This window comes from Electrophorus electricus, chromosome 24 (genome assembly GCF_013358815.1).
Source record: "Electrophorus electricus isolate fEleEle1 chromosome 24, fEleEle1.pri, whole genome shotgun sequence".
NCBI lineage: Eukaryota > Metazoa > Chordata > Actinopteri > Gymnotiformes > Gymnotidae > Electrophorus > Electrophorus electricus.
Window position 1 is genome coordinate 10,031,366 of NC_049558.1, and position 22,831 is coordinate 10,054,196.

Consider the following 22,831-nt stretch of genomic DNA (forward strand, 5'->3'; position numbering starts at 1 on the left):
GACTACGTAATCAGATGTATAGGACCTCCACATGACTACGTAATCAGATGTATAGGACCTCCACATGACTACGTAATCAGATGTATAGGACCTCCACACGACTACGTAATCAGATGTGTAGGACCTCCACATGACTACGTAATCAGATGTATAGGACCTCCACATGACTACGTAATCAGATGTATAGGACCTCCACATGACTACGTAATCAGATGTATAGGACCTCCACACGACTACGTAATCAGATGTGTAGGACCTCCACAACACTACATAATGAAAAGTGTATGTCAACAGTGGCACTGAACCAGCATAAACTGGACAACAAAAATCTTTGGATTACGCAAGTGATTAAAGGTAGATTTGTAAACAGCTGTAAACATAAATGAGCAAAGGCAGAAAACAAGAAGTATAAAACATGGTGAAATAAGACATATATAAGTAAAAACAAGTATAAACTTATATATAAGTAAAAACAAAAGGGATGTAAAACTCAGTCATAAAATAACAAAAGGCCAATCAGAAACAGTGGCAATGGTGCCACAGTTCCTGTCACACTGTTATATTTTAAATTCAAACTGTAGTGCAGGACCTCTAGATGACAAAACATAGCCAAAGCCAAAAAGGTCCCTGTATTGTGAATCATATTCGACAGGTTTACATTATCTACTTTCAATGCTGCTGCCACCAATCAGCTTAATAAAAATATAAGAATATAACTTTACTAACAATTTAATATGCATCATTGTAAGGAATAATGTAGAGGTTTTTTTTAAAGAGATTCATAATACTACCTTTAGCAATAGGAACCCCACAGATTTGTGTGGTTTGCTCTAGAAATAATAATTAAAAAAAGTGCTCTTTGAAAGAATAAAAAGTGGTATTAAGTTAAAAAAAACTTGGTAGTAGTAGTAGTAGTAGTAGTAGTAGTAGTAGTAATAATAATAATAATAATAATAATAATAATAATAATCTCACCTCAATGACCACCCAACCCCCCCCCCCTTGAAATACTGAAAATAAAAGCTGTATTGACCTATAATGTGCAATAGGAAAATCATATTTTAAATACCAAGCTTGACAATCTGTGCAAAAATGGTATGTGACCTACAAAAAGCAGATATAGTACATTTGAAATTTATTTACAAATCCTATTCACAGACAAACCGGGGGGGGGGGGGGGGGGGGCTTATGACATCACTCCTAATACTGCAGTACCTTTACTCTAAGAAGCTGTATCCTGCTCATGTGAAAAATCCAGAGGGTCAGATTATTGCTTAAATCTGCATATGTAGTTTCATAATCACTTCTGAACCATCATTGCTGCTTCTCTGCAGAGAGGACATCTAGAACTGTAAAAGACCCTTTTGTACACATTATGCTTTCGGTAAGGCTAGAATGACCAAGAAAAATATTGTATCAATCTTGTTGCTGTAAATCAGCTTCGTTCTCCCACTAAAGTGCAATCCCAGCTGAATAGTTCTTTATCTTGCAGTACCTTTAACAAGACAGACTGTGATTCTACATCCAATCTGTCAACACAACAAGATATACATTCAGAAAACTGGTAAGGAGAATTTGTCTTGCGTGTTCAACATGGACTATTTCAAACCTTTTTCACTGTCCTCTTATCATCACGCTTTGTTCCAATTCCAGTGCAGCAAAGTGTCAGGATTCAACATTATTAAAGAAAAAAACTAACTGCACATATAAACAGGGCAACTCTGAGCACAATTCTGAAGATTATGGTACTAATCATACACTCAATTTCAGTCTTTTGTTTATGCTAGTTTGTTGGCATGTGTGGCATGTGCTCACATTGTGTATGAGCTTTATATGTGCAGTTATTTTGTGTATTTGTGTGTGTATGTGAGACAGATCTGGCCATTTCCCTTGAAGTGAGAGCAACCCCAGTTTGTTTGAAGTGCTTGGCCCTCCTTTTTAGCAGTATTTCTGTGAAAACAAAGCCAGAGAGTAACAACATGGGTTCTGGTTAAAACACATTTAACACCAGTTTCATTCCTCTCCCATGAACATGAAACACTCATTGCTAAACACAACACAAAGCACCATTAGTAAAGCTTTTTTTTCCAATTTTGCTGCACATTCTCCACCTTTTTCACTGGTGACAAAAAATTAGAGAAATTATACAGTAAAACTATGCAGTATGAAATGATGGTTTGGCTCACCTGATCTGGGCCCATGGACATCCTACCCATCATGCCAATGTTCATCTGGCCCATGTGGCCAGTGTTGGCACTGGCTCCGCCTCCTAAGCCTCCGTTCATCATCATGGCCCCGTACTGCCCACCAGAGCCTTGCTGTCCAAATGCCTGCTGCAGATATGAACTGGAGACACAACAGACATGCAAAACTATTAAACTAACACGAGACAGTCAAACAACAGACATGCTAAACTATTAAACTAACACGAGACAGTCAAACAACAGACATGCTAAACTATTAAACTAACACGAGTCAGTCAAACAACAGACATGCTAAACTATTAAACTAACATGAGACAGTCAAACAACAGACATGCAAAACTATTAAAGTAACACGAGACAGTCAAACAACAGACATGCTAAACTATTAAACTAACATGAGACAGTCAAACAACAGACATGCTAAACTATTAAACTAACATGAGACAGTCAAACAACAGACATGCTAAACTATTAAACTAACATGAGACAGTCAAACAACAGACATGCTAAACTATTAAACTAACATGAGACAGTCAAACAACAGACATGCAAAACTATTAAAGTAACACAAGACAGTCAAACAACAGACATGCTAAACTATTAAACTAACATGAGACAGTCAAACAACAGACATGCTAAACTATTAAACTAACATGACAGTCAAACAACAGACATGCTAAACTATTAAACTAACATGAGACAGTCAAACAACAGACATGCTAAACTATTAAACTAACACGAGACAGTCAAACAACAGACATGCTAAACTATTAAACTAACACGAGTCAAACAACAGACATGCTAAACTATTAAACTAACACGAGACAGTCAAACAACAGACATGCTAAACTATTAAACTAACATGAGACAGTCAAACAACAGACATGCTAAACTATTAAACTAACACGAGACAGTCAAACAACAGACATGCTAAACTATTAAACTAACATGAGACAGTCAAACAACAGACATGCAGAACTATTAAACTAACATGAGACAGTCAAACAACAGACATGCAAAACTATTAAACTAACACGAGTCAAACAACAGACATGCAAAACTATTAAACTAACATGAGACAGTCAAACAACAGACATGCAAAACTATTAAACTAACATGAGACAGTCAAACAACAGACATGCTAAACTGTTAAACTAACATGAGACAGTCAAACAACAGACATGGTAAACTGTTTAACAGGAGACAGTCAAACAACAGACATGCTAAACTGTTAAACTAACATGAGACAGTCAAACAACAGACATGCTAAACTGTTAAACTAACATGAGACAGTCAAACAACAGACATGGTAAACTGTTTAACAGGAGACAGTCAAACAACAGACATGCTAAACTGTTAAACTAACATGAGACAGTCAAACAACAGCCAATTCATGGACACATAGAAGTGGCATCACTGTCAACTTAATTTGGCCAGCAGCAATGAATTCTAACTCATGCAACTGTAGAAACAATGTCTTAGCTTCTCAGAAGTCTCTTAAAATTGAATAGATTCAAAATAATTTGAATAGATGAAATTGTTCACCTGTTGCGGCCTATTCCACTCTGAGGCCATGCTTTCATGTCTGGTGTCTGGTACATGAGCCCTCCCTGGGGGTGCTGCATCATGGGGCTCTGCTGTGGTGCAAGGCGAGTGCCCATCATGCCGGTGGGTGGACTGCCTCCAGCTGGAGCAAATGAAGGGTCTGTGTGCTGACCCATGCCTTTGGATGGACAGTGGAGTAAGACAGATTTATGCTGCATGATGCAGCTCTGCACAGACGCAGGTATACAAATGCACATCAAGTCCTTACACATCAAATGACATAACATGGTATTGAAAATCTATATGCATCTATAGAGACCACTAATGTGGAAAAAGCAAAATGACAATTTCACAAGACAACTATAAATGACCTGACATTCTGAGCAACTACTACTGTTGGATGAAAAATGCTGTGATAACTCTACTACTCCATTCTCGTATAAGGCCAGCTTGGAACCTGATGACCAGCTTGCTCATACAATCTAATAAGAAACTAGCAGCCACCAATCATCACATTTGTAATTTGCATAATTCTAACTTGAAAAGATGTCATTTTCATAATTCTATTTGGTGGCTATTAGCTCTCATTCAGTAGTGGCAATATTTTATGTTTTGGACTAAACCGTTACAGCTCTTAGGCTTTCCTTACCATAGTTTCCCCCATAGCTGAACTGCTGCTGTGCAGGCCCACCCATGCCTCCACCCATGCCTCCACCCATGCCTCCACCCATGCCTCCATCCATGCCCGTGGGTGCGGTAACGTTGGGCGGAGGGCTGAAGCCTCCAGCTGCTGCTTGTTGTTGCTGTTGCATGAGCATCATCACTCTGTGTCTGCGCATATGCATGGTGAACATCTCCCTACTACGCTGGGCCAGCATCTGAGCATTCAGAAAGCCAGGCTGTAGAGAGAGATACAGAGTGAGGAAATCACACACACCCACACCCACACACACACACACACACACACCCCCACACACACAAATACACACCAACCAACACACAAACCCACATCCACACACACACACACACACACACGAACACATACACACAAACACGTGTGTGTGCATGCTCATGTGTTTGTGTGTGTGTGTGTGTGTGTGCGTGTGTGTTTGTGGATGCATGTGTGTGTGCGTGTGTGTATGTGTGTGCGTGTGTGTGTGTGCGTGTGTGTGTATGTGTGTGTGTGTGTGTGCGTGTGTGTGTGTGTGTGCGTGTGTGTGGGAGGGTGGGGTGGGGAAATTGCTTACCTGTCCTCCCATTCCTGGCTGTATAGCAGGTCGTATTCCAGGGTTTCCTGCTCCAGGGTTTCCTGCTCCAGGGTTGTCCATCTTCATGGCCATGCCCTGCCGAGACTGGCTCAAAAACTGGGCAAGACACAACAGTGGCACTGTGATCAGGCAAGGCTGCACCTCCTCCAACAGGCACCTGCCCTGGATGCTCCATGTGCTGCTGCTGAAAGTCCTTATTCATAATCACCGCTTCCTGGTGAGGCTGTCAAATGTTACTACTGCCTGTTATAACATTTACCATGTAGTCTAACAGATAGCAGGTAGTCTAACTTTACCATGTAGTCTAACAGATAGCAGGTAGTCTAACTTTACCATGTAGTCTAACAGATAGCAGGTAGTCTAACTTTACCATGTAGTCTAACAGATAGCAGGTAGTCTAACTTTACCATGTAGTCTAACAGATAGCAGGTAGTCTAACTTTACCATGTAGTCTAACAGATAGCAGGTAGTCTAACTTTACCATGTAGTCTAACAGATAGCAGGTAGTCTAACTTTACCATGTAGTCTAACTATTTAACTAAATTGATAAAACTGGTTTTTTGTTTGTTTGTTTAAGATTTTCAGAAATACTGTCAGAAATGTCAGTTCGTATTTTCCATAACCTGTGAACATCCCTTATGGTGCATGTACAGCAAGAACAAAATACTGTGTATGTTTCTGTGCTTCACCTGTTGACCCTGGAGCCTCTGTTGCAGCTGCAGTCTGGTGGGCTTTGTTGCGCCCATCATCCTGGGTCTCATCATTCCAGCACGGGGCTGTCCAACACCCCCCACTGGACCCATGGCCCCCATCCCGGGAAAACTGCCCTGCTGGGTGAGCATTGGGTTGTAGCCTCCAGGCGGGGGTTGACCCTGCATGGGGTTGCCCCCATAGCCGGAGGGGAAGGACATGGATGGTGGAGGGGCATGGTAACCCTGTGGATACATGGGCTTCTGCTCCATCACCATGGAGACATCCTGCCCTGGGAAAGGCTCTGGTGGAAGCTCTCCACCCTGGCCCTGATTAGAGGGGGAAAACGAGACAGGGAGAAAAACAGAGTGAAGAATAAAATGAGAGAAAGATAAGGTAGGGGCGAGAGAGAACGCGAGAGAGAGAGGAGAAGAAGGGAGGAGGAATGAATAGAGGTGCACATAGAGAGAATCTGCCATATTGTGATTCTTTAATGGTTCATCGAGTAGCATCTGAAAGACACTTGACTATAACTATAATAACTAGTTCCACGTTACGTATAGTCCACAGGTGCCGTGTGTCTATAGGCTGACCTGGTTGATGAGCTCGGGGATGCCAAGGGCGCGGTCTATCTCCTCTAGAGCCATGACATCTGTATTGTTGAGCAGTGAGTCCAGCTGGTCTAACAAAGCACGCTCATCACTCTGTCCCTCGGACGTGGAGGGCGGTAGTAGCAGCTCATCCAGTGCACTGCCAAATTGACGCCTAGAGAGCACACACACACACACACACACACACACACACGCATATATACGCACATGCACCCCATCATTTTCTCACACTTATCAGTATTTTTGGAAGTTGTGTTTCTGCAAAGCACTTTACAAAAACCTTAGTTTTAAAGCAGCACTATATAAATAAATTGTATTATTATTTTCAATATTATTACATCCTTAACATACATATATCCAATTAGAGGAAACCTAGCAGTGTCAGTTGGTATCATCAGTGGACGCATACTGTAATGTCAGGCAGGAAGGTAAATGACCTGTTGTTGTCTATTCCCACAACATTGTCTGGCCAAGAGGGAGATTGACTGTCTGGACACTGCTGTTGGACAAATGGACCCATGACCATACTCATATCAGTGGAACCTGAAGGGATTTAAATACATATATAGTTAAGACTTGGTGGTCTTTTTAAAATCTTTATACACATAGGTGTCCCTTTACACCGAGAGGTCAGCGGCAATGATAAAGTTTCCCATCATATAAATGAACTGTTTTGTTAACTACAGGACATTTAAGTATTTTGAGGTTGGGAGTTGGGTGACTACAGGACATTTATTTTAAAGTTGGGAACTAAAAGCCTCTGGTTTAACACTTTGCTGTGTCCCATCTAACCCTGATATCATCAAAACTTTGTTTCCTGTCTGAGCACACATACCCATGTCCATTAGTTGCTGCTGCAACATGGACCTGGTCGCAGGACCAGCGTTAGACCTGTTGACCATCACGCCTTTAGAGCTGTAGGCGTCCATGCCAGGGCGGATCGTGGAGGTGTGTGTGGCAGCACCCACGGGGCTGGCACTGGAACAAGACATGCCCCATTCCCCCGGCCCACCCATGGGAGATCGCTCTGGAACCCCCATTCCTCTGCTCATAATTCCTGAGGAGGACAAATAAAACCAGTATGTTGATTGGTTTTCTAATGTTTTAATGTATTAGACTTTAAATCTCTCCAGGTACGTCTCACAAAGCACAGCTTTCGATGACAATCCAAGATTTTCTAAGCACCACGTACGTCCTTACTCCTGATCAGCCAAAAGGACCAAACTGACCCCAAAATCTATCCACCATCCGACAGGCAAAGAGGAGCAGAAACAGACAAGCTTGATTTGTTGCTGCAGTACTCTGCATCCACATACCCATGTTCCCATGGTAACTGTCAGGACCTGCCATCGTGCGCTGGCCATCCAGGCTCTCCTGTTTTATGGGTATAGGACAGGGGGCACTGCGCCGGGTGGAGAGCCCCACGCCACCAGACGGCTTGGCATCCACTGGCATAGCCCTGTGGAAGGATGCCCGTGGCCCCGGCCCCATTCCAGGGCTGCTCGTTCCTGGGAGATAAGGAAGAGGACTGGTTCATCAGCCATTTCATTTATCTCATAGGAGCCTAGGGTTAGGGTTAGGGTTAGGGTTAATTATCTCATAGCAGCCTAGGGTTAGGGTTAGGATTAATTATCTCATAGCAGCCTAGGGTTAGGGTTAGGGTTAATTATCTCATAGCAGCCTAGGGTTAGGGTTAGGGTTAGGGTTAATTATCTCATAGCAGCCTAGGGTTAGGGTTAGGGTTAATTATCTCATAGCAGCCTAGGGTTAGGGTTAGGATTAATTATCTCATAGCAGCCTAGGGTTAGGGTTAGGGTTAATTATCTCATAGCAGCCTAGGGTTAGGGTTAGGGTAAATTATCTCATAGCAGCCTAGGGTTAGGGTTAGGGTTAATTATCTCATAGCAGCCTAGGGTTAGGGTTAGGATTAATTATCTCATAGCAGCCTAGGGTTAGGGTTAATTATCTCATAGCAGCCTAGGGTTAGGGTTAGGGTTAATTATCTCATAGCAGCCTAGGGTTAGGGTTAGGGTTAATTATCTCATAGCAGCCTAGGGTTAGGGTTAGGATTAATTATCTCATAGCCACCTATAAGAATCAAATGCAGTGTGCAAATTCGATCATGGTGTTGGATGTGATGTCAGGCGTGATGTCAGACATAATGTCGGGCACTGTGGCAGCCTCTAAAATCTAAAAACTGTAGACTTGATTAAAATAATCGCAGGGTAACTACTTAGCAAATTCCATTCCACTCTATTTAGCAGTAGAATTGTTTTACCATCGTCATCGAAGGAGTGCGCCTTACTCTCTACGTCAGACACACCCCCTACATCTCCCTGCTCTGGGATGTCTGCGCCAGAGCTTCTCAGGCCTCCCAGGATGGTGTCCAGCTGCAGTAAAAACACAAACCCTGCTCCCATACCATAATACACTTAACAGTTATGTGAACATATGAAAAACTACTATATGAAAAATATTGGCAGATATACAAGATGAATGCAAAATTAAGGGCTTTACTTTAGGTTATACCATCTGGTGTAGTCTAGGAGCTTTTCATCAGAGGTTTTGAAATATATTAAAAAATATTATTCAACTTTGTTATCAATGATCAAGAATATTATATAGATGAAACTGTACTATGTTCATTGGTTTCCAACTCCAGCATTCTTTCAAACAGTGTGTAAAGTTCTCACCTCATCAGGAGGCTCAGCCTTGATCTTGTTCTCCATGTTGTCGTGGGCTACTCTGTTGAGGGGGGTGCCAATGTTTCCTCCAGCTACCCTTTTACTCTCCACATCTTCAGGTTTTGGCTTGCCATCGGCAGGCTCTTTAGAGTCATCCTTGTTGAGGAGGTAGTGGAGCAGAGCGTGGGTTTTCTTCTCCTTGGGGCTATGCTGCTCCTGCTTGGCCTCAGGTGGAGCTCCTGCTGTGGCACCTCCCACACCCGCACTGGCTGGACCTACCTCTCCTACCCCAGTACCTGTCTCCTGGCCCAGGGTCACCTTGCCAGTTGCCTCTGCAGTGATTTTTGCCACTTCATCAGGTGTGTTCCCATTCTGGAGCAGCTTGTGAAGGATCTTGTGCTTCTCTTGCAGGGATGCTGTGTAGTGGGAGGAGCCTAGAGCTCCAGACACGCCCGCTGTTCCATGAACTTGGTTCTGATTGGTGGAAGAGGACACACTATTCGAGGACGGACTCGTGACACAGGCAGATTCTTTGCCTTCAGAGGCCATTGACACACTGGTGGCTGTGGGAGGTCCAGGGGGTGCGCTTCCCACTCCTAGCCCCAGTTCCTCAGTAGGTGAGGTGAGAAGCTGCAGAAGCTTTTTGTGGCCCTTGCCATCTGGAACCCTCCTGGAAGGCTCAGAGGGCGCCGCTCCTGCCTCGCTGCTTCCCTCCCCGTGATGTTTTCCAGCTCCAGCAGCCTGACTGTCGGGACGGTCCATGCCACTGCCCTCGGCCTGATGGGTGTGACCATGGTGCTGCTGGAGATGCAGGGGGTGATGGTCTCCACTTCCAATACCGAAGACTCCTGCTGGGCTCTTGGAGTCAGCATGTCCAGGTTTGGGCTGGTTGGGCTGTGAGGAGGAGTGCATGCTGGGGGAGCTGTCGGGTTTGTGGGCTGGGGGTGGGGAGGTCAGGCTAGAGGGGAGCGGTGTGCCCACACCTTCACTAATGGCCTGGAGAGCATTGAGAGAGCTGCTAGAAAAGGAGCCGTTACCTCCTCCACCAGCTCCTCCACCCACACTGCCTGGACCCATAGGGGAGTGCATGCCTGATATACACACACACAGACACACACAATATTACGTTACAGAGAAACCTCCATCACGGAGAGCAGACGTGAACAAAATACTGATATACAATCCTAAGCCAACGAAATCATACCAGCAAGGCTCTCATTTACAAGTGAATGCCTCTGTTCCTCACTCACCTGGAGAGAACTGGCTGGAGGACATTTTGGGACTCCCTCTGTTGCGGGGAGACATGAGGAGGCCCTGCTGGGGTCCATTAATGCCAGGACTTCCCTGGGAAGGGCTGTTCATACCGCCAAGTCCGTAGCTACCGCTGGCCTGAAACGGCGGCTGCTGGTGGTGGTGTGGATGCTGCATCCCAGGACTGGAATGATGCATTGGATTTATTTGATTCATGTGGTTTATTTGATTCATTTGGTTCATTTGACTCATTTGATTCATTGTATTCATCTGGTTCATTTGGTTTATCTGATTTATCTGATTCATCTGACTCATCTGGTTCATTGGATTCATCTGATTCATCTGGTTCATCTGCATCATTCGGTTGCCCATGTTGGCTCCACTGCCCCCATACATTGATCCACCACCCATGTGACCCATGGGACCCATGTCATAACCCCGGTTCATGCCCATTCCTCCCATGTTAGCCATGCCCATGCCTCCACTCGGACCCATGTTCATTTGGGCATTGGGGTTGACACCACTCATAGCCTGCTGTCTCATGCCAGCTTGCATCATGCCTCCACTTTGGTTAGCACGACAACCATTGGGCTCTCTGTAAATATGCAAGAAGAACTCTTATTATTGTTCTTTTGTGATGGATCAATATGTTCAAATGTAGCAAACATTTATACCTTGTTACATACATAGACATGTACACATACATATATATAACTACATATAAATAACATACATATATAGATTTCCGACAATGCATTATGCAATGCAATTATTAGTGTAAAGGTAATAAGTAAAAATATCAAAAATTAAAAATATGAACAAAATGCTGTTTTTTTTTACAGGATCTGGGAGTGTTTGAGTGAGTCTACACCTCTGTAGTGTATGTCTGCTATTTTTACAGGGTTTGGGAGTGTATGAGTGAGTCTTCACCTCTGCAGCAGGTGGGTTGATACAAATCCTTGTGGTTCATTGGTCAGTGGGTTGCGGTAAAGTTTGCTTTTGGTTTGTGCTGTGACCGGGGTGCCATCAGACAATGAAAATCTGTACACGGGTGTCTCCGCATGACCCTGGAGGAAGGCTAGTGAGGCATAGAGCAGGAGAGATCAGATTCAGGACTGATATGACTCTGGGGGAGGAATACTGGCTGCATTGCACGTACCCTCATGGTAGTGGCGTTTATGGGACCAGGGTTGCCCATCGCTGTGCTGCAGAAACATCTGAATACAACGTCTCAGGAGGTCCTCCCAGCCAGGACGCATGGAAGCGCGCAGGGAATTCTGGTCTATCTGAATCAACTTACCTATTTGAACAACAACAAAAAGTTTCAATGAATGTACAGGCTGAATGAGGGCTTAGGCAGATCCAATGTAAAAGCAGGTGGAAGGAGTTTATGTTCAATTACTAGGCTGATTATGAAATTGTAATATATAATGCAATGATAACAATGATATATAATGATATATAAATTTCAATGATTGTATTGAAATTTACATCATAATATAATGCAACATATGAAGAATAAGCCTTTCTTTCATTGTTTCCATTGTTATTGTTGCTATTACTATTATGGGGAAGAATGCTATTCAAATTGTTTTCATTAGAGATTATTAAGTATAACAAATGCTGGCTTAATCTGATCCCAGCCTGATCAAACAGACTAAAGTCTAAATTAAATGTAGTTCTAAACTTGGTTCACTGCAATGTGCTATAGTGAAACCTTGGTGTGAGTCTGTGATCTACAGCTTCTATACAGCATTAATAAATATGTAAAGAAGAACCACAGATGGGATTTAATTACACAAACAATGGGACATTTTCAGTTGGAAAACCTCTTCAGTGACCTAATCAGAAAATCACAGATCATATTGTCATTTCACAGTAAAACTATTTGCTTTCATAACCTGCTGAAGAGATCAGAGGAAAAAGGCCAAAACCGACTGGAAAAGTCACTGCTATTCAATTATACCAGCAACGGGAAATTGTACAGATTTACTTAATAAAATTGTCATTTAAAATGTTATAGCTAAATTGAGGATATGTAGTAAATTATTATTGTCTTTGGGAGAAATATTGTGGCTACCTGATTAAGGGTGCACTATGTACTTTAATTGAAGAGTACAAGCATAATAACAGTGGAAACCCTAACCGTAACCATAACCCCAACTAACCCAAACTCTAACCCTAACGTGGGATCGCATGTTTTGATATGTTGCACTGTGTGTGTGGTTAACCTGAGAGCTCATGTCTGGTGTTGAAGCTCTCTGTCCTCTCCACAGCAGTCACACGTCGTGCAACGCAGATCATACACGACTGCAGGTCTTAGAACACACACACACACACACACACACACACACACACACACACACACACACACACACACACACACACACACACACACATCACATAACCCCTTTATAACCAAAGACATACACACAAACCACATAACCCTATTATAACCAGACACTCTTCAAATACCCAAGATAGATCCTGGGCTCATTTGGGGTTAGGGGCTCACTATCGCTGGATGCTTTCAAACAGAAGAACTCCACAACATAAATCAGTTGCACACTTCCATATGTTACTTTTCTGTGTGCAGGTTTGCAAAATATTCGGTACTACCTTTGTCTGTTTAACTTCATTATTTTTAGAGTTGGAATGATACTGACACCTTGCATTTGAATGTCTCCCGATATCAGTAACAATCCAAAGTTATTTAAACAAAGACCACTGTAGAGCTGTGGTTCAGTAGTTTGGGTGATGTATATATGCTATACAGCATGTCTCTTAATGAGATGACATACTCACTATATCTATATAATATACTAATATACGTATATAATGATAATATATTTATATAATGTGTTTTATACACACACACACCAGGCAGTAAGTGAGCCGAGTGACTACCTATACCATGAGTCTCTCTTCCGGTGACCTCTGCTTAAAACCAATGCAGTCTGATGATAATTACAACATGGTTCTTCTGTCTAGCCAAAAATATATATATATATGACAGTCAAGTTAGCTTATTCTCTTCTTATTCAAATTTTCCAATCCACCTTATAAAAGGCTATCTACAAACAATCATTTTTTGTTTTTCATGTAGTTAGTTTCATTATGTTAAAGCCACAGAGTGGTTAACTTCATGGATGTAGAGAAGGCGAGTGCGTTATTGTTTAGTCACTCTTTCTCCTCTCTGGCTCTGTTTCTGTCAGGTTTCTCTGCTCTTTCTCCTTAACTGAACCCTGAACCTCTTTTACTTCATGGCCAAACAGGAAGCAATATACTTTTTTAAAGAATGGATTAATATATCACTGGTCGCGAGTCAATGCCAGTGAACAGTGCTAAGAAGTGATTATGTTTCCTTTAATTCTCTCACTAGAAGGCAAATAACCTGTTCCCCACATTGTGTTAACTGGGTCATCATGTGTGTGAGTGAATGGATATGTACATTTGAACATATTACTTTTAATCATTAATGTTCAGAAAACACTACAGTTAAAACCATTTATATCAAATACTCTGCAGTCCTTTCACAAAATTCGAAAAGGGAAGTGTTACATGCCAGGTGTGCACGTTGGTGTGCTTTATATTGGTTGCTTTTCCCTGTTACAGGTAAACCAATAAGACGCCTTGTGGGCCGAGATGGACGCAGGACTACTGCTTTAAAGGCGGATCTCCTGCAAAAGTATGCGGGGCGGAGCTGATTCGGGGCATGCTTTGAGTTATTACTAAAGTCTTGTGACAGTGTACGAACAATACTGTTTAGTTTACTTACGAGATTGCTTTTATGTTTCCCCTATCTGTTGGTGTGGAAAAGTCAGGTAACATGGTTACAGGTGATTTCAATGTATAGATGTGGTAGACTAGGGGCGGGTGCCACTTCATTGCAGTGTTGACCAGGAAAGGCATGCAGGTGGCAGGGAAGCTGTTTTATTATTTTTGTCTCTTTGTCATCGTCCACAGCGTCCACCCGTACTTTATGGTCAACTCACTAGAATTGTTCTTATGCTTTGAACTATATGCTCTCGCCACTGATTTTATTGGTGCAAGTAAATTGATAAACGCAGAGGTTACTGGTGTTGGTCTCAGCCTTGGCTATTTTACACATGCCTCATACACACACATATTTCCTCTTAGGACTGTTACAGCCCTGTCTGTTTTGCCACCAATCGGGGCCATGTAACAGAAGTGACGTTGATTTAGTCACACAATAAAAGGATGCAACGTGCCAACCCACACACTGCACTGAGGGCAGGGTACGTACAGCATACGTATAGCAGACTGCACCAGAGTTCATTTGAAGTGAACTCCAGTCCAACGATTTCAGGTGGAGCAGAGATCAGACCATTTGAAACCAACTTTCACACTTGACTAAACATATTGAACTCTTACAGTAAGTAGTCTTGGGTCAAAAAAAAAGCTCTAGGGTGAAAACACCCTGTGCTCAACATAAGACTTATTACTACAGAAATGGTACCCAAAGAAATGCCCCCTTGTGGCTGTCTGGAAATGATGCCCAAGGAAATCATAGTGTGGCCATACCGTCTCCCTCTTCTATCATGGCCTTGGGCTGCGTGAGGGCAAAACACTGCATGGTCTCATAGCGCGGGCTCCCACCGGCCTCTTCAGCAACAAACTTCACCAGCATACGGCAGTTGAAGGTGTGACTCTTCTGGCGAGGGACCTCAGCTGCCCATGAAACGCCATTTACTGGGGGGTTGAGGAGAAGCTTGGGGTTAAGACAGTAGGGGTGGAGGACAAGCATGGTGAAATGGGGTTATATAAATGGGGTTATATAAATGGGGTTTCATATATACATTTGTATGAATTGAGTTTCATATATACATGCAAGCAGTATGTGTATAAGTGCATATGCTTTAAATGTTTAAGCGATGTTTATTAAGGATTACAGAACTAGATTTACACACATCACTGCTGCACTAGGGTTAGACACACAAGGGTTAGACACTCTAGGGTTAGGCTCACCAGGGTTAGACCCACCAGAGTTAGACCCACCATGGTTAGTCACTCTAGGGTTAGACCCACCAGGGTAAGACCCACCAGGGTTAGACACACTGTTGCAGCAGCTATCCAGTGGTGAGGTGCATATCAGGATTGCGAATGTGAAATGGGACAGGTAGAAGTCCTGATTAAATCTGGAATTTCTCTCTATTTTTTTTTTTTTACAACTAGCACACACAGAGACAGTAAGACAGACTGAGAGAGGCAGATGCATGTATAGATCCATGAGTGTGGCATTTCCTTACCATGCTAACCAATCCTGCTCCGCCTTCTTTCCTAACCTTAATAATGTACATATAAAAAACTGTGCCTACTTTTTCCTGCTTGTTATTCAGGCTGGCTAATAGAGCACCAAATGCAACAAAGACTGACAATTTCCAAAAGGGTTTGGATTAGCAAGAAGGAGGGGCCAGTATGCAGTTTCAGTAAGACTCAAACCTGAGTCACGTTCAGCTGTGCACTGTGCCATCTCGATATCTCAATACACACGCATATGCAGGCATGTGCAAACACTCCAGAAGAGTCCACATTATTTAGTGGTGCTAGACTTCCTGATAACTACAGTGGGATCTGAATGAAACACAGGCCTGTTGAAGATGTGTGGAGCAATCACCATCCCCCCCGCCCACCCCAGGCATACAGCTCTGCTCCACCTAATGAGGTTGGATCAGTGAGTATGTGTGTGTGTGGGTGGGAGCATACAGAGTGCATGTTTTCTATGTATACACACAAGGCCATGTGTTCCTGGAGGAGTGTTGAAAATTTCCGTGAGTGTTTATCAAATCAAAACCAATTCTCTGTGATGGCTAAAGGCACAGATGCAATATATAGCTACTCGTCAACAAAATGGTGACCTGTGTGGCATAGCTTTCACGGTGGGTGGGTGTGTCAAGTGTGTGTATGTGTGTTACATGTGCTTGTGTGTTACAAGTATGCGTGTGTGTGTGAGACTAACCATTGTTCCTTGGTAGGTTCTTGTGAAACTCCTCCCTGTCCTCTGCATGGAGAATGTTGTACACACTCGTGTTAATCAGTTCCTCCTGCTTGTACTGCAGATACTGTGTGACGTTGTCTGACACAAAAACAACACTGCCCTCTCGGTTCACCACAAACAGGAAGCCATCCAGGGCCTACAGAACCGTGAGACATGGAGTCAGGAATACATTCCTCCAATATTTCTGCAATATTCTTCTAATATTCCTCTAATATTCCTCTTAGACAGCATTTACTGTTATCTTACTGCAGCTTCCCCAAAGACCTGGACTTCTATCAATCCCCAAAAAATAAATGATTAAAAAATAAACAACTTAAACGATCTAACAAACAGAACACTGAATACATTCTGCTATTTAAACATGTGCACTTTGCTGGTCACATTCCTGGACAAAATCCATATGTGGGAGTTAAGCAAGAAACGCACTACTAAGTCTCTTTTTGAGTTTTAATGCAACTTTGATGTCTCTCCTTTATCAAAACTCTTAATGCACTTTGACCTCTTGCTCACCTGGAGTAACAGTGGCCCCAGATGGTCTTTGTCGATGACCCCCTGACCTGTCGAGGACACGTCCGCCTTCTGAACATCGTCATCACTGGACGTGGCCTTTCCTGCGCATTTACACAAAGGTAACGGAGCCAATCAAGCAATACATACAAGCCACATACATACGCACATATACACACACTTAGTCCTTCTCCCACAAACCACATACATACACACATAAGCACATTCTCTCTCATGGACAGAAATTTCCCCATGATAGAAACACAGGCAACAGGTTATTTAAAGTCCAGATTTGTGTGTTATCTTTTTTTTACTCTATTACAGCTAATTTGTGAGCTTATTATAAAGGCCATCATGTATGTGGGTTAGGGGTAGTCATAAGCTGTATCTGGACTGTTAGAGAAATTGACATATAGGCCACTGCATAGCACATTGATTTACTGGTTTGGTGGAATTGTGAATGTTTACAGATATGACGCATGACTATCCTATTCAGTAAACATACGATCAAACTAAATATCTACTTGCAAACATAACCCTTTAATTAACTGGATCGTTTGGAAAAATATATAACAACACAAAAACAGGATGTTGGGTGACCTGATAATATTCCACACACACAGAAACCAAATCTTTAACATAAACGATTATGACCACTAGGGGGACGCAAGATCCAGTTGCACTCTACACACAACGCACATTACTATGCCAAATCTTAGTGCCTCTTATTGGGCAGCAGGTAGAAGAGGTGGGCTGGCGTTGCAGGTAACTGCCTAATCTGCTGCTTTTGTATTCAGGGGGAGAAGCAGAGAGGAGACGGCGTTAAAGCAGAACCGAGCCAATCAGAGTTAGAGGAACGATTCCATTTGATGAGCTCCCTGGAGGTGGGTCTACAAAACTAGTAGTTTGACTATCACTGGCAGGCAGGAGGGAGAGGGAGAGACAGACAGACAGACAGACAGACAGACAAAGAGAGAGCGAACAAAATGGAAAAAATGCAGAAAGAGAGATAAAGGGAGAGAGGGAAATGGGGAAAGGAGTGAGAGAGACCTTCTGGTTTAGCAAGGTCTGGATATCATAAGCTGCATTTATTTACTGGAGGTAAAACACGGAGACTGACAGAATGAGAAATGAACAAAAATGAAAGCAGGATGTTAAGACTGGAACAGTAACGTTGCAAGAGAGAGAGTGAAGGACAGAGAGAGAAAGAGAGAATTAAAGAGATACGGAGAGTGTGAGAGTGAGAGACAAATACAGTGAGCGTGTGAGAGAAAGTGAGGGAGTGAGAGATTAAGAAACAAGGACAGAGAAAGAGTGCCACTTCATTATTCACTTCCTGTAACTATGGCAACCTGTCCCCACAAAGTCAGAGACAGCTGTGCCGCTTGAGAAGGTTTAGCTTCTTCCTCTCCCGCTTTCTCTCCGCCTCCTTCTTTCCCTCGCTCCCTCCTTCCCTTACCCCACTCCCGCTTCACCTACTTAGTACTCTCTCCCTCTTTTTCTGCCCAGCTGTCTCTCTTGTCTTCTTTTTTCCATTTCTCTCTCTCCGCTTCTCTCCATTTTTTTCTCATTTCTCTCCTCTCGTTCACCTTTTTTTTTGCCCTCACTATGAACCTCTAGGTCTCACTCTCCCTTGTCTCATTTCTTAAAGCTCTGGCTTGTCGTCGTGCCAGACTCAGAACATAAAAGTCAGATAATAAAACTGTAAGACAATGAGGAAAGTGGAAACAAAATAAATACTTATATTTTACATCCACTACTGAGCAAGGGAGAAGTCTGCCTTACTTTAGACATGTTCCAGGAAGAATTTCTATTATATTAACGAAATCATAAAACTGCACCAGCTGCATGTGAGAAGAATTGATACCTATAGTGAGATGAAATGGAGGCTTATGGTGGTCTGCGGGCTGGGAAATGACTTTCACCCTCTTGTTTCAGGGTTATAGTAGAGGAACGTGATGTGATTCTAGTGTTAAGGTGAAGGAACGTGAGATATTTCCTATTCTAGTGTTAGGGTGGAAGAACGTGAGATATTTCCTATTCTAGTGTTAGGGTGGAGGAACGTGATATCTTTCCTATCCTAGGGTTAAGGTGGAGGAATGTGAGATGTTTCCCATTCTAGGGTTAGGATAGAGGAATGTGATAGGTTTCTTATTCTAGTGTTAGGGTGCAGGAACTTGAGATGTTTCCTATTCTAGTGTTAGGGTGGAGGAACATGAGATGTTTTCTATTTTATGTTTACGGTGGAGGAAAGGGAGATGTTTCCTATTCTAGGGTTAGGATAGAGGATTGTCACATATTTCCTATTCTAGTGTTAGGGTGGAGGAACATAAGATGTTTCCTATTCTAAGGTTAGGGTGGAGGAACGTGAGATGTTTCCTATTCTATGGTTAAGGTGGAGGAATTTGAGATGTTTCCTATTCTAGGGTTAAGGTGAAGGAAAGTGAGATGTTTCCTATTCTAGGGTTAGGATAGAGGATTGTCACATATTTCCTATTCTAGGGTTAGGGTGGAAGAACGTGAGCTGTATCCTATTCTATGGGTAAGGTGGAGGAATTTGAGATGTTTCCTATTCTAGGGTTAGGCTGGAGGAATGTGACATGTTTCCTATTCTAGCGTTAGGGTGGAGGAATGTGAGGAGTTTCTTTTTCTAGTGTTAGGGTGGAGGAATGTGAGGAGTTTTCTATTCTAAGGTTAGGGTGGAGGAATGTGAGATGTTTCCTATACTAGGGTTAGGGTGGAGGAACGTCAGATGTTTCCTATTCTAGGGTTAAGGTGGAGGAATGTGAGAGGTTTCCTATTCTAGGGTTAGGGTGGAGGAATGTGAGATGTTTTCTATTCTAAGGTTAGGGTGGAGGAATGTGAGATGTTTCCTATTCTAGGGTTTGGATAGAGGAATGTGAGAGGTTTACTATTCTAGGGTTAGGGTGGAGGAATGTGAGATGTTTCATATTCTAGGGTTAGGATAGAGGAATGTGGAAGACTGTGAGCGGTTTCTTATTCTAGTGTTAGGGTGGAGGAACATGAGATGTTTTCTATTCCAAGGTTAAGGTGAAAGAAAGTGAGATGTTTCCTAGTCTAGGGTTAGGGAGAAGGAACATGAGATGTATCCTATTCTATGGTTAAGGTGGAGGAATGTGAGATATTTCCTATTCTAGGGTTAGGGTGGAGGAATGTGAGATGTTTCCTATTCTAGCGTTAGGGTGGAGGAATATGAGGAGTTTTCTATTCTAAGGTTAGGGTGGAGGAATGTGAGATGTTTCCTATACTAGGGTTAGTGTGGAGGAACGTGAGATGTTTCCTATTCTAGGGTTAAGGTGGAGGAATGTGAGATGTTTTCCATTCTAGGGTTAGGATAGAGGAATGTGAGAGGTTTACTATTCTAGGGTTAGGGTGGAGGAATGTGAGAGGTTTCCTATTCTAAGGTTAGGGTGGAGGAATGTGAGATGTTTTCTATTCTAAGGTTAGGGTGGAGGAACGTGAGATGTGTCCTATTCTAGGGTTAGGGTAGAGGAATGTGAGATGCTTTCTATTCTAAGTTTAGGGTGGAGGAATGTGAGATGTTTCCTATTCTAGGGTCAGGGTGGAGGAATGTGAAATGTTTCCTATTCTAGTGTTAGGATAGAGGAATGTGAGATATTTCATATTCTAGGGTTAGGATAGAGGAATGTGGAAGACTGAGCGGTTTCTTATTCTAGTGTTAGGGCGGAGGAACGTGAGATGTTTTCTATTCCAAGGTTAAGGTGAAAGAAAGTGAGATGTTTCCTATTCTAGGGTTAGGGAGAAGGAACATGAGATGTATCCTATTCTATGGTTAAGGTGAAGGAATGTGAGATATTTCCTATTCTAGGGTTAGGGTGGAGGAATGTGAGAGCTTTCCTATTCTAGCGTTAGGGTGGAGGAATGTGAGAGGTTTCCTATTCTAGGGTTAGGGTGGAGGAATGCAAAAGGTTTCCTATTCTAGGGTTAGGGTGGAGGAATGTGAGATGTTTCCTATTCTATGGTTATGGTGGAGGAATGTGAGATGTTTCCTATTCTAGGGTTAGGATAGAGGAATGTGAGATGTTTCCTATTCTAGGGTTAGGGTGGAGGAATGCAAAAGGTTTCCTATTCTAGGGTTAGGGTGGAGGAATGTGAGAGGTTTCTTATTCTAGTATTAGGGTGGAGGAACTTGAGATGTTTCCTATTGTAGTGTTAGGATGGAGGAACGTGAGATGTTTTCTATTCTAGGGTTACAGTGGAGGAAAGTGAGATGTTTCCTATTCTAGGGTTAGGATAGAGGATTGTGACATATTTCCTATTCTAGGGTTAGGGTGGGGGAACGTGAGATGTTTCCTATTCTAGGGTTAGGGTGGAGGAATGTGAGATGTTTCCTATTCTAGGGTTAGGGTGGAGGAATGTGAGATGTTTCCTATTCTAGCATCACACAGCCATGTGGACAATCGTGTGACCAGCAGCGAACAAGTAAACCGATAACGGAAGACATTAATAGTGCCCATAGGCGACATGCCACAAATTTTGCATTAGTTTTAAAGTAATTAATTTAATGTTTTCACTCTATATACTATAATGTTTCAGTTCAGTGTCTGGTTCCATCCAGAGGGGTGTGGCTCTTCACTGGTGACTATGACAATGTCAGCCTTGGCTATATTTACTATATAAATAAAATATAACTTGTATACACTGTAGAAATATGTGTTTATACAAGTGTACATCACCTTCACCTACTATCTAGTGCCATCTGTATGATACATGTGTATCTCACTTTCAGCTATTATCTAGCTCAGTCTGCAGGATACATGTGTTCTCTGCACAATTTTGGCATATTTTCAGGGTCCTCTTTCCTAAATGACCTGATAAAGAAAAAAGGAGTCTGGATGTCTGGATATTTATTCCTAAAAGAGGAATTTGTCCTAAATATAAATTTATGCATAAACAGTATCTGCAAGGTCAATTACAGTATAAATGTATATGAAAAGCATCCAGGACAACATACACAGAGTACAGGACTCAAGTTGAAAGTCAGTTCACTTAAGAGTACAATAGTGGCATCAGTAGTAGTGGATGGCAACTAATTATTGACTGTGAAATGTGTGGCAACCTATTAGGTACAACTGTGAAGTAGCTGAACATAATACAATGATCACTAAGTGTACATACACTTAGATGTCTCCAGATGTCTGCATAGATCTTTGGTATTTGTATTTGGATAGTTTTAACTTCCTTACTCAGAATAAATGAAGGATAAATGAAATTCCATCATCAGTTCATTAGCTCTCAGTTTATCATGTTCAAATGCTATGAAACTGTCATGCTAAATTGCATGAGATGATGTCTACCATCTCACCAAACCAACTCAATGCTTTTCCTTGCAAACAACAGACGATCTGCACTGTCAAACACAAGACATGCAGAGATGCACTTCTCTAGAACTGTTTCCAATTATTTTAAATATAATTACCATACTATAAACTTAAAAATGTATTATTATCCATTCATTTTTATTTTCAGAGCCAAAAAATAACAATAAACCTTGATATTTAGACATGAATTTTTATTGGCAAAACCTATAGTAGTAAAGCAACACCTATAGTGTTTGCACTGTTGTGTCTACCTGAACACAAATGAATTAACTAAGAGATAGCTGAACATTATTGGTGTTAATTCAATACTTAGGTTTTTGCTGTGTAAAGATGAATGTTAAGAACCATAATGTACCATAAACTGCAAAGAGGCATAAATGATATTAAAGTTGTTAATGTGATACATGATCAACACCACATGCATGGACATGGGCTTTGGCTAATCATCTGCTCTGAGAAATGTGAATCATTACATCTACAGCAACAACCAAAACAGAACTGATTCACACGCATCCTAAAAGGCAATGGCTAGCCTTGTCTGATTAAGGTGGAAGGTGGCAAAGTGCACGGAAGATTCAATGGCAAAGGGAATCACTGCAACTGTAATTTATTTTAAGAATACTGTAGCTAAACAGTCACTGCATCCTAACAGCCATCACTAAATACAGGCTCTGCAAAAAAGACAGACA

The 22,831-nt window shown here is 42.2% G+C and overlaps 1 protein-coding gene across 1 annotated transcript in view; it reads right to left on the reverse strand.

Annotated features, from left to right (window-relative positions):
• Window positions 1-1,184: 1,184 nt before the first annotated feature.
• The window catches only part of LOC113586422 (nuclear receptor coactivator 3), a 72,829-nt gene continuing 51,182 nt past the window's right edge, over window positions 1,185-22,831 (reverse strand). Inside the window, exons 6-24 of the mRNA XM_027024524.2 lie at window positions 16,783-16,883; window positions 16,234-16,408; window positions 14,799-14,966; window positions 12,485-12,571; window positions 11,413-11,553; window positions 11,184-11,331; window positions 10,253-10,848; window positions 9,012-10,093; window positions 8,597-8,708; window positions 7,635-7,826; window positions 7,154-7,375; window positions 6,756-6,861; window positions 6,301-6,472; window positions 5,707-6,036; window positions 4,997-5,113; window positions 4,399-4,648; window positions 3,750-3,927; window positions 2,187-2,346; window positions 1,185-1,950 (exon numbers count right to left, since the gene is read on the reverse strand). Of these exons, the coding sequence (XP_026880325.2) occupies window positions 1,939-1,950; window positions 2,187-2,346; window positions 3,750-3,927; window positions 4,399-4,648; window positions 4,997-5,113; window positions 5,707-6,036; window positions 6,301-6,472; window positions 6,756-6,861; window positions 7,154-7,375; window positions 7,635-7,826; window positions 8,597-8,708; window positions 9,012-10,093; window positions 10,253-10,848; window positions 11,184-11,331; window positions 11,413-11,553; window positions 12,485-12,571; window positions 14,799-14,966; window positions 16,234-16,408; window positions 16,783-16,883 (4,349 nt within the window). The 3' untranslated portion in view covers window positions 1,185-1,938. The remainder of the gene's footprint in view (window positions 1,951-2,186; window positions 2,347-3,749; window positions 3,928-4,398; window positions 4,649-4,996; window positions 5,114-5,706; window positions 6,037-6,300; window positions 6,473-6,755; window positions 6,862-7,153; window positions 7,376-7,634; window positions 7,827-8,596; window positions 8,709-9,011; window positions 10,094-10,252; window positions 10,849-11,183; window positions 11,332-11,412; window positions 11,554-12,484; window positions 12,572-14,798; window positions 14,967-16,233; window positions 16,409-16,782; window positions 16,884-22,831) is intronic.